General features: G+C 42.3%; 1 protein-coding gene across 1 annotated transcript in view; it reads left to right on the forward strand.

Moving 5' to 3' along the window:
• The window catches only part of LOC138666762 (zinc finger protein 665-like), a 136,214-nt gene extending 131,172 nt beyond the window's left edge, over positions 1-5,042 (forward strand). Inside the window, exons 9-13 of the mRNA XM_069754937.1 lie at positions 639-788; positions 960-1,023; positions 1,595-1,713; positions 2,249-2,363; positions 2,689-5,042. Of these exons, the coding sequence (XP_069611038.1) occupies positions 639-788; positions 960-1,023; positions 1,595-1,713; positions 2,249-2,363; positions 2,689-3,626 (1,386 nt within the window). The 3' untranslated portion in view covers positions 3,627-5,042. The remainder of the gene's footprint in view (positions 1-638; positions 789-959; positions 1,024-1,594; positions 1,714-2,248; positions 2,364-2,688) is intronic.
• Positions 5,043-12,026: the final 6,984 nt, after the last annotated feature.

Consider the following 12,026-nt stretch of genomic DNA (forward strand, 5'->3'; position numbering starts at 1 on the left):
CTTGCCTGAGGAGGTGGTGATGGCGAACTCAGTCGAGGGGTTCAAGAGAGGCCTGGATGTCTTCCTGGAGCAGAACAATATTGTATCATACAATTATTAGGTTCTGTAGAAGGACATAGATCTGGGGATTTATTATGATGGAATATAGGCTGAACTGGATGGACAAATGTCTTTTTTCGGCCTTACTAACTATGTTACTATGTTACTGATATCTCAATTAATTTTACTTTTATTGGTATCTATTTTTATTTTTGAAATTTACCAGTAGCTGCTGCATTTTCCACCCTAGGCTTATACTCGAGTCATTAAGTTTTCCCAGTTTTTTGTGGCAAAATTAGGGGTCTCGGCTTATATTCTGGTCGGCTTATACTCCAGTATATACGGTAAGTAAATCAGGTGATGTGTATCTCTGTAATGAGGAGGGGTGTTGTCTAATGACATCAAAACCCTATATAAGGTGTGCCTAATTATTAGGCAACTTCCTTTCCTTTGGCAAAATGGGTCAGAAGAGAGATTTGACGGGCTCTGAAATGCCCAAAATTGCGGAAATGTATAGTTTTTTGGTTTTTTTTTGGGGGGGGGAGGGATCTTTAGTGTTTATTCAAGTTCATGTCTAACAGTGAATATTGTCTTGATAGAATTTCACAGCCATCAAGACAGAATCTGGAAGACTGAGCATTACCCAGGATCCCATGAGGAAGCCTCCACCACAGTCACTAAAAGAAGATAAAAAAAATAAAAAGATCCTACAACTCACCAGCAAGATAATTCAGCTGCTGACTGTAGAGGTGAGTGCTGCTGGGAATGCTGGGACGTTGTACAGATGGATGATATATGTATCAATGTGTGCGTGAGGTTCCTATAACATTCTTGCACCTATCGTTGCATTTCGAGAGTAAGTATTTGTATAAAAGCTGAAGAACCACAGGATAAAGATCACTGTTTATTTTTCTGTTTAGGACCAGGAGTATTTAGAAGTGTACAAGGATGTCATTATAAACCACCAGACCCTCGCATCACCCGGTAAGGGGAGACTTTCATCGGTCTTAAATAAAAAGGCTGTTTTTATATCACACTTATCATTTGATCACCACACATAAATGTTGCATTCAGTCATTGGCAGACATTTATTAACACCAGCGTACTTTAGGTAAGATGCACCTAATGTATTAAGTGACACACCTCTTAATATATGAGGTGCTAATTGTGCCCCAAAAATGGGCTGGTGTAGATTTGCACTATAGCTTATGCCACTTTCTGGCATAAACCTGTATAAATTTGTTGTGCCATTTTTGCGCCTTCTTCATTCTGCCAAGCTGTGACCACTTTAAAGTCGCAAATTATGATGTAAAAATGGTGCAATTTGCTAATTTTTTGCACTAGTTTCATTTTTTCTCAGGTTTTTTTTTCCTTATTCAAAAACCACTTCATTATATTTTCCATTTTCCAAAATGGAACAGAACATAAACAATAAATGTAATGCATATTACACAAGCCATATGACAATTTAAAAGTTGCATTTTTGTATGTGATTTTTACATAAATTTCTAATGTAAGTGCATGAATAAATGTCTGCACTGTGTATTACTTATAGGAGAGCCCAGCAAGAGAAATCCAGAATTCAGCAAGAGAATTCCACCTGAGCGATGTCTTCGAGCTCATTATTCCCAGGCTTGTCCAGAAGAAAATCGCAGTGGAAAACAAGATCATAAGGTACATTTCCTACAAAGTCCACGTATCCACATTATTCATGTGAATTAATTCCCAATTTAAAGGGAATCTGCCAGCAGGGTTTCACACCCTAACTATATAGCGGTTTCAAAGAAAAGTATGGCAATTAATTTACATAACCAGTCACCCCATCTCTATTCCCCAGCGCTGGGCAGAGAATAGAGATGGCCTGACAGAAGCTTCAGAGCTACAAGTAGCTCTTCAGACTCAATTTCATATCAATTAATGCTGAATTCTCAGTAATAGAAGAACTGACTGCCTATGTAAAGGTATTTCTGGACTTTGACAAAGCTACATGCACATATAAATAGTTTGGGATGTGAAATTCTCCCGACATTCTCTGTGAAGGTATTTTCGACCACCTTGAGCCCTTTTTACCTTAAAATTCAGCTATTAATGATCTTTTAGCATAGTACGAAACTTAGTTTGTATAATATGTCCATGATGCTTCTTGAAAATGAAGACCCCATTCAAGTGCATATAAGGCATGCTTGAGTTTGCTTTTTTAAATTTCTAGGATGAAAGCGTCGGTGATTTCCAGATCGTTATCATAGGTGATGATATTAAAAAGGAGAGTGATGAGTTACGTTTGTTTATTAAACAGGAAGAAATTCCAACAGATATCAGCACAGGTATTTGCATCTGATTTTATGTAAAAATAATCCCTTTTTCATTCTAGGTCTTTTCAGACATATCTTCTGCTGTTTTAAGTGCATGTTCCTGAGGAAAAAAAACTTTCTCAGGGAGCAGTGCAGTCTTCGGTGAGAGGATATTGATTGTAGTCACTGTTTGTATACTCTCCTGTCACTCTTTGCTATCAGCAAACATGCCTTGTTTTCCCCACAATTCTACCCACCCATAGCCTACTGCTTGGCACAAGTATGTAAAACCTACTTTTTGGGCCAGTCTGTTCCTTTTAGTTGTTTAGTTTTTAATAACTCTGTGCATTATCTACAGATGGACATGAAAGCAGACATTCTATGGAAGCGCATGTCATTTCATCTCCAGATTGTGAAATGGATGACGAGGATGGCAACGACGACGATGATGACGATGATGATGATATCGGAGATGAACAACCTGGAGGAAACCCCATGTCTGTTAATATACACCCAGTATTTCACAGTACATCTTTATCATCTGATCCATCCAATCATGAGGAAGGCTTTCTTGACATGTCAGATTTCATTAAGGCATGTGCAGGAAATAACAGGTTCCCATACTCTGAATATATTAAGCATTTTAAACCAAATCCTGGTGTTTTAGGACTTCAGGGAACTCGTGTGACTAAGAAGCCTTTTACTTGTACATTATGTGATAAGTGTTTTACGCATAACTCATACCTGATCAAGCACATGCGAACTCACACAGGGGAGAAACCATTCCCATGTGGAGAGTGTGGAAAATGTTTTACTGACAACTCTGGCCTTACTAAACACCAGAGAATCCACACAGGCGAGAGGCCGTACCAATGTGCGGAATGTGGGAAGAGTTTTACATATAAGGCGGACCTTATTAAACATGAAAGAATTCACACAGGGGAAAAGCCCTTCCCGTGTCCCCAATGTGGCAAGTGTTTTACTGACAAGTCAGGCCTTGCCAAACATCAGAGAATTCACACAGGTGAGAAGCCATTCCAGTGTGCCGAGTGTGGCAAATGTTTTGCTCGGAAATCTCATCTTGGGAAACACCAGATAATTCACACAGGGGAAAAGCCATTCCAGTGTCCTGAGTGCGGAAGATGTTTTGCACGCAAGTCTCATCTGGTCAACCATCAGATCATACACACAGGTGAAAAACCACATTTATGCACAGAGTGTGGGAAATGTTTCGCTCAGAGACCAGGCCTCATTATTCATCGAAGAACACACAGGAAGGTAACACAGTTTTCATAAGCTGCATGAAAGACTGAAAACACAACTGTGGATACAGTAATAATACTACAAAGGAATGGAATAAAATGTCTATACATTTATGGAATGTTCACGCAGAACTTTGCACTGGTATTAAACCGCGATGAAGCAATAGTCTGGCTTTAATAATAGAAAAGTTCTATCTACAAACCAGATATGGAGCTGCAGTGCCAGAACCGATCGCTCATGTGTATAATAGATTCTGAATTCTAATATAGAGAACGTTCCATAGGCTCCCAACTAATGTATAACCTTATGGAATTGAAAAGGACCCAGAGACTTATTAGTGTTCCTGTATGGCGAGATGCTGAAAGTTCCGGACATTCACATGTGTGAAATAATTAATGTAATGTAAGTACACCCTAGGACAATGCTCTTGTTACAAAACATTCAGAGCAGGATGGTATCAGAGTATAAAATCATCAGGTGATATGAAACATTAGCAATAAGACATGTAGTTCTTTCAAAGACAAGTAAAGGAATATCTTTACAGGGCCAGTCTGTTCCTCCATTAGTAAGAAATTGGAATTCAGATTGATATGCTAGACTGAATTTCAGTTCTGAATTCTCTTAAGGATTTCCAATCCTCGTTAGAGGGGAGTGAAACAGACGGTTCAAATGTGGACAGCTAAACAGAGCCTTTGCGTGAAATTCATCTCTTCTATTACTTTTTCTTTTATTTGTCTTGTGGTTGTTGTAAATGTTTTATTTTACACCAAATTCTTAAAAATGGCACAAAATGAAAAATGCTTTTTTTCCCCCCAGTAATCCTTTTTTAGTTACTTGACAACTGCCGATATGCATTGTAACGGTGGTCTTTAAGATGCCTTATTCCTCAGTGCTGCTTTTTAACAGAGCTGTGGAATAAGTGTATAACAACGCCCCGTTGCCGAAATTCCCACAGCTGATGACTGTACATGACAGCTGACACCCTGCTTTATCTGTCCCAGTCGATATTAAAACCGATCATTGCTGATTAACCCCTTAAATACTACTGTCAATTCTGACAGTGGTATCTGAGGTTAAAACACCCCCTTTGGCAGGACCGAAGAACCACTACCAACACCGATCGTTGCCATGGTACCCTGAGATCTGATGACCCCAGGGTACGGTGTCCTGTGAGATCCAGATATAAGCAGAGTCTAACCGGCTCAGTCATTGACTGACAGGTCTCCAGCACTGCAGAACACAAGCACTGCAATGTATGAGACTAGTGATCAAAGTAAAAAATATACAACCCCTGGCAAAAATTATGGAATCACCAGCCTTGGAGGATGTTCATTCAGTTGTTTAATCTGTAGAAAAAAAGCAGATCACAGTCATGGCACAAAACAATAGTCATTTCAAATGGCAACTTTCTGGCTTTCAGAAACACTAAAAGGAATCAAGAACAAAAAATTTGGTAGTCGGTAATGGTTACTTTTTTTTAACCAAGCATAGGGGAAAAATTATGGAGTCACTCAATTGTGAGGAAAAAATCATTGAATCACCCTGTAAATTTTCATAACCAAAACTAACACATGCATCATCTGCTCATTAGTCTGCAACTAAAAAGGAGTGATCACACCTTGGAAAGCTGTTGCACCAAGTGGACTGACATGAATCATGGCTCCAACAAGAGAGATGTCAATTAAAACAAAGGAGAGGATTATCGAACTCTTAAAAGAGGGTAAATCATCAAGCAATTTTGCAAAAGATGTTGGTTGTTCACAGTCAGCTGTGTCTAAAATCTGGACAAAGTACAAACAACATGGGAAGGTTGTTAAACGCAAACCTACTGGTAGACCAAGGAAGACATTAAAGCGTCAAGACCGGAAACTTAAAGCAATATGTCTCCAAAACAAGAAATGCACAACAAAACAAATGAGGAACGCATGGGTGAAAACTGGGAGTCAACGTCTGTGACCTAACTGTAATAAACCGCCTAAAGGAAATGGGATTTACATACAGAAAAGCTAAACTAAAGCCATAATGAACACCTAAACAGAAAAAAAACAAGGTTACAATGGGCTAAGGAAAAGCAATCCTGGACTGTGGATGACTGGATGAAAGTCATATTCAGTGATGAATCGCGAATCTGCATTGGGCAAGGTGATGGAACTTTTGTTTGGTGCCGTTCCAATGATATTTATAAAGATGACTGCCTGAAGAGAACATGCAAATTTCCACAGTCATTGAGGATATGGGGCTGCATGTCAGATAAAGGCACTGAGGAGATGGCTGTCATTAAATCTTATTAATAATAATAATATTTATATAGCGCCAACATATTCTACAGCACTTTACAGTTTAACAGTTTCAAACACAACAGTCATAGGTAACAACGTTAACAATACAATAAAGCAAAATAAGACAACCCTGCTCGTGAGAGCTTACAATCTACAATGAGGTGGGGGAGATAAAGATAGTGAATGGGCTACACACACACAAACATAAAATGACTTTGATTAGTTAAAGTGGTAGGCCGCTCTGAACAAATGTGTTTTGAGCGAGCACCTAAAACTATGCGAGTTGTGGATGGTCCTAATATCTTGGGGTAGAGCATTCCTGAGGATTGGCGCAGCGCGGGAGAAGTCGGGAGTGGGAGGTACGGATTAGTGCAGAGGTTAGTTGAAAGTCATTTGCAGAGCTCAGCGGTCGGCTAGGCCGATAGACCGAAATGAGGGAGGCGATGTAAGGGGGTGCTGCACTGTGGAGAGCTTTGTGGGTGAGAACAAGTACTTTGAATTGTATCCTGTAATGAATGGGCAGCCAGTGTAATGACTGGCGAAGAGCGAATGCATCTGAGTAACGATTAGCCAGATGGAAAACCCTGGCTGCTGCATTAAGGATAGACTGGAGAGGGGAAAGTTGAGTAAGGAGGAGGCCAATTAATAGAGCATTGCACTAGTCCAGGCGGGAGTGGATTAGGGCGACAGTGAGGGTTTTTGTTGTCTCCATGGTGAGAAAAGGGCGGATTCTAGAGATGTTCTTTAGGTGTAAGCGGCAAGAGATTGTATGTGGGAGGTGAAGGACAGATCGGAGTCAAACATAACACCCAGACATCTTCAATGCACAAGTTTATGTTGATATTTTGGACACTTCTTTTTTTTTTATCCCATCAATTGAAAGGATGCTTGGGGATAATGAAATCATTTTTCAAGATGATAATGCATCCTGCCATAGCGCAAAAACTGTGCAAACATTCCTTGAAAAAAGACACATAAGGTCAATGTCATGGCCGGCAAATAGTCCAGATCTCAATCCAATTGAAAATCTTTTTTGGAAGTTGAAGAAAATGGTCCATGACAAGGCTCCAACCAGCGAAGTTGATCTGGCCACAGCAGTCAGAGAAAGTTGGAGCCAGATTGATGAAGAGTGCTGTTTGACACTCATTAAGGCCATGCCTCAGAGACTGCAAGCTGTTATAAAGGCCAGAGGTGCTGCAACAAAATACTAGTGATGTTTTGGAGTGTTTTTTGTTATGTTTGTTTTTCATGATTCCATAATTTTTTTCCTCAGAATTGAGTGATTCCATAATTTTTTCCCTATGCTTGGTTAAAAAAAGTAACCATTACTGACTACCACATTTTTTACATTCTTGATTTCTTTTAGTGTTTCTTAAAGCCAGAAAGTTGCCATTTGAAATGACTTTAGTTTTGTGCCATGTCTGTGATCTGCTTTTTTTCTACAAAATTAAACAACTGAATGAATATCCTCCAAGGTCGGTGATTCCATAATTTTAGCCAGGGGTTGTACATGTCCCACAGTGGGACCAAGTATGAAAAGTTAAAAAAAAGTTACACAAAATATGTAATAAAGTAAAAACAAAAAAAGGCCCAAAAATCATGAACAGCCATTTCACCACTAAAAACGCAGCCTTTGTGATGAAATAGAAATAACAATACACATAATTGATATTGCCATGTCCATAATGACCCAGTCTGTAAAACTAGCATGTTATTTAATCTGCTCGATCATCACCATGATGGAAAACAAACGTCGTTTTTCATCATACTGACTCCCAAAAAATGAATAAAAAGCGATCAAAAAGTCATGAGTAGAAAAAAATGGTACAAATGAAAACGTGACACTGTCCCACAAAAAAACAGCCCCCAATATGGCTCATTCGGCAAAAAAATAAGTTACAGCTCTCAGTATGGTGATGCAAAAAAAAAATCATTTTTGCAAAATATTGTTTAGTTTGTAAAAGCAGCAAAGCATAAAAAAATATAAATCTGATATCTCTGTAATCATACCGATCCGACAAACAAATTGGTCTCACTTTTTACCACATGGTGAATGGCGCAAAAAAGTAAAATCAATAATTGCTGATTTCTGTTCATTCTGGGAGGTAATTTCAACTATTTTTTCATAGTTTTTAATACTTTTTTTAAAAAACGTATTAGTTCCCTTAGGGGATTTGAACCTGTGACCACTGTATTGCATTATATAGCAAAAATCATTGTTTCCTATGAACCCCACCCACATGCTATTTTTTACAGAATGGTAATGTCATGAACGCAACCCATCAGCTCCCTGCATTCCAACCCCCCACCCCACCTCCCGAAACACTCGCTGTAAATGTGCAGTTTGGCAGCGGCATTTAACAGGTTAAAAGCCATGAGCTCTGCTTGTGGCTGTTAGAGGCAGATGATGGTTGAGTCTCCAGAGCCCGCAGGAAAGTCAGAGCCCTGCATATGACGTATCAGTACGTCCAATGTCGGTAAGGTGTTAGAAGAAAATGGTGTAATTGAAAAATGCCAAATACTAGACAAACAAAAGAAAATGAAGTGTGATAATGCAGTGGGCCCTTTGTGGTTCATCTCTTTGAGATTTATGATCATGTTTATGGGCCTGGGTTAAGAATCCAACATTCGGACTCCCATGACAGCACTACGAGAGAGGGGATCCGCCCTTAAGGAACAGGAAACCTACAGATACAAAAGGGCGGCACCTCTCCCATGCATCAGTTGGTTTCCTGTTCCTGAAGGGACTGGATCCTACGGAAGATACTAGGATTCCAGGCCGGCCGGGCCGAATTAGGTAGCGAGAGGGTCTCCTACATCGGCCGGTGCGGGGTACCTGAAGGAGACACGGTGGCTCTGGGGGGCTGCACGGCAGTGTCTCATCAGCGTGGAGCGGTCGCCAGGGGGTGTCCGATCTCCGAAGCCGGCGCTTGTGTACTGTTTCCCTCCCTTGAGCGGCTTAGGGGAGGCTCTGAGGGGTCGGCGACATTGAGGGGGCGCCACCCGGAGTCTCGTGGCAAGTCTCGGCGTCCCACGTTGTTCACAGCGCTAACAGGAAGCGCTGTGGGCCGGGGGTGACGTCGGAAGGCGGAGCCAGCTGTGACTTCCGGGTCACGGAGCTTCTGCGCAGGAGCTCCAAGATGGCGGCGCCCACCGGAAAATGTGCGCTCATCACCCTCAGGTGTCGGCTGATCCCCTGCAGCTGCATGGGGGAAGGGGAGCAACTGGAAGCGCGGTGCAATTACGCTGGCCGAAGGAGGGGCTATATATCGGCTCCAGGTGCGCGTTCCTTGCTCCTGGTCTCCAAACTGCTTCAGATGGAGTCTGATCAGGATCAGCAGCCTCTGCTGCTGGATGAAGAACCCCAGAAGCTTATGGAGAAGGAACTTGAGAAAAGGAGCGATGGATCTGGCCGCAGAAGCTCCTCCAGACAGGGGTCTGGAGCATCAGCCAAAAAAGATCCCCCTCGTGCTTCGGTATCTCTATGGGTGTGGGCAGCCTCTGGTAAGTGATCTTCGAGAAAGTTCACTTAGTGACTAGTTTCCCCTCATATGTTTTATGCAGGGAAAGAAAAGCGTCAGTAAGGCGAAGCATAGGGAGTGTGCCATCTGCGGGGTCCCCTTGCCTGACTCACACCCTAAAAAACTATGTGACCCCTGTATCCAGCAGACGGTGAGGTCCTGGAAAGTAGGGAGGGGATATAGCATGTAGATCTTACACTCTAGTCTACCTTACTTATCCCTGTAGGTGGCAGAAGAATCCTCTTCTATGGTGGCCAGTCTGAAGGAAATGGTTAGAAGGGAGGTCAAGCAATCCATTAAGGATCTTTCACAGTCAGGCTCTAAGCAGAAAACTCAGTGGGCATCTGATTCATCTGTGGATAAAGACAAGAGTGAAGAATCGGATGATTCAGCAGCATCATCTTCCTCGTCGGGGGAAGACGCTGCCCGGTTTTGTTTACCCATAGAGAGGATAGACAAATTAATAAAAGCGGTCAGAGGCACAATGGGTATAACAGAACCCAAGCCTCAGCTATCTAAGGAACAAATGATGTTCAGCGGCCTAGAACAGAGGAAGCGCAGAGCCTTTCCCCTGAATGAAAAGATACAGGAACTTATCAACAGGGAGTGGAGAAAACCGGAGAGGAAAGGCTCCTTACCACCTGCGCAGAAGCGTCGGTATCCCTTTGATGACCCAGCAGTGGGTAATTGGGAAAAGGCCCCAAAGCTGGACGCGGCAATTGCCGTTTGAGGATATGGGTACGCTTAAAGACCCCCTGGATAGGAAAGTGGATACCTTCCTAAAAGGAACCTGGGAGATGGCAGCCGGCTCCTTAAAACCTGCGGTGGCGTCAACCTGCACGGCAAGGTCAATAATGGTCTGGCTGGACCAGTTAGAAACCCAATTAAAACAGGGGGCCTCTAGAGATTCCATACTTGCAGCGTTACCAGTAATCCAGGAGGGGGCAGCTTTTTTATCGGATGCCTCAATTGACTCTGTTAAATTGGCGGCTAGGGCAGCAGGTCTTTCTAATGCTGCGAGAAGAGCCCTATGGTTGAAATGCTGGCCGGGGGATATGCAGGCAAAAACAAAACTCTGCGCTATCCCTTGTAAGGGCGAGTATCTATTCGGACCTACCCTGGACGAACTCCTGGAGAAGGCAGGAGATGATAAGAAAAAATTTCCTAACCTTTTCAATCCATATCGTCGTCCCTTCAACAAAAGAAGGTTCAATCGGGGAGGAAGGCGACCTTCTCACCGGGTAGGGATCGTTCCAGATGGGATGATAAGCGAAAAAGAGGCACAGGTCTCATGTTTCGCCGTAACCCGACGGAAAACAAAAAACAAGACCAATGACTGGCAATCCCGGTGGGAGGGAGACTGTCGCATTTCTCGGCAGAGTGGTCAAAAATCACAAACAGTGTTTGGATAAAAGACACTGTTTCCCATGGTCTCAGACTTGAGTTTGTCCATACCCCATGGGACAAATTCCAGTTAACACCCTGGCGCTCATCTCCCACTGAACAATTTGCCTTAGAAGAGGAAGTGAGGACTCTTTGCTCCAAAAATGTTTTGATTGAAGTGCCGTATTCTCAGGCAGGGAAAGGGTTCTACTCTCCCCTTTTCCTAATTCAAAAGCCGGATATGTCTTATAGGACCATTATAAACCTTAAGGGTCTCAATAAGTTTTTGGTGAAACATACCTTCAAAATGGAGTCCATCAATTCAACAATAAAAATGCTTTTCAACAATTGTTTTATGGTAGTAGTGGATTTGAAAGATGCCTACTATCATGTACCCATTCACGCTGATTTCCAACGATACCTAAGGGTAGCAGTACTAATGGGGGGTAGGATTCAACATTTTCAGTTCAGGGCACTCCCCTTCGGGATAACTTCTGCTCCTAGAGTGTTCACTAAAATAATCGCTGAAGTCCTGGCACACTTAAGAGAATCAAACGTCCTTATAATTCCTTACTTGGATGATTTCCTCATTGTAGGGAACTCGATAGATCACTGTCTGTCACAATGGGAGGTTACTAAAGCCAAGCTAGAACACCTGGGTTGGATCATAAACTTTGAAAAATCTAAGTTACAGCCCCTAAATATTCAAAAGTTCCTGGGTCTAATGTTGGATTCAGTGACACAACAGTGTCTCCTCCCCATAGAAAAAATAGATCTAATTCAAATTTATGTGTTAAATGCAATTAATACACCTTCCATGACACTTAGGCAAGCAATGTCCCTACTTGGGTCACTCACATCTTGCATTCCAGCAGTTAAGTGGGCTCAGTTCCACACCAGATCCCTACAAAGAGAAGTCTTGTTCCATGACAGAGCCTTGGGAGGCGCGTTAAATGGGAAAATAACGTTAGAGCCAACCACGCTAGATTCCCTTAGGTGGTGGTCAGATAAAAAGAATTTATCAGCAGGGGTCCCCTGGATAGTAAATGTGTCCCGGGTGATAACCACGGATGCCAGCTCTTCAGGGTGGGGAGCCTACATGGGGGACATGGTGGTCCAGGGACAATGGGAACCCTTCACAACATTCTCATCCAACCAGAGGGAGTTGTTGGCGGTTGAATTGGCTGTTAAAAAATTCCTCATATATCTGCAGGGCCAGCACGTCAGAATTCTGTCGGACAACAGAGTTG

This window comes from Ranitomeya imitator, chromosome 2, assembly GCF_032444005.1.
Source record: "Ranitomeya imitator isolate aRanImi1 chromosome 2, aRanImi1.pri, whole genome shotgun sequence".
NCBI classification, from domain to species: Eukaryota; Metazoa; Chordata; class Amphibia; order Anura; family Dendrobatidae; genus Ranitomeya; species Ranitomeya imitator.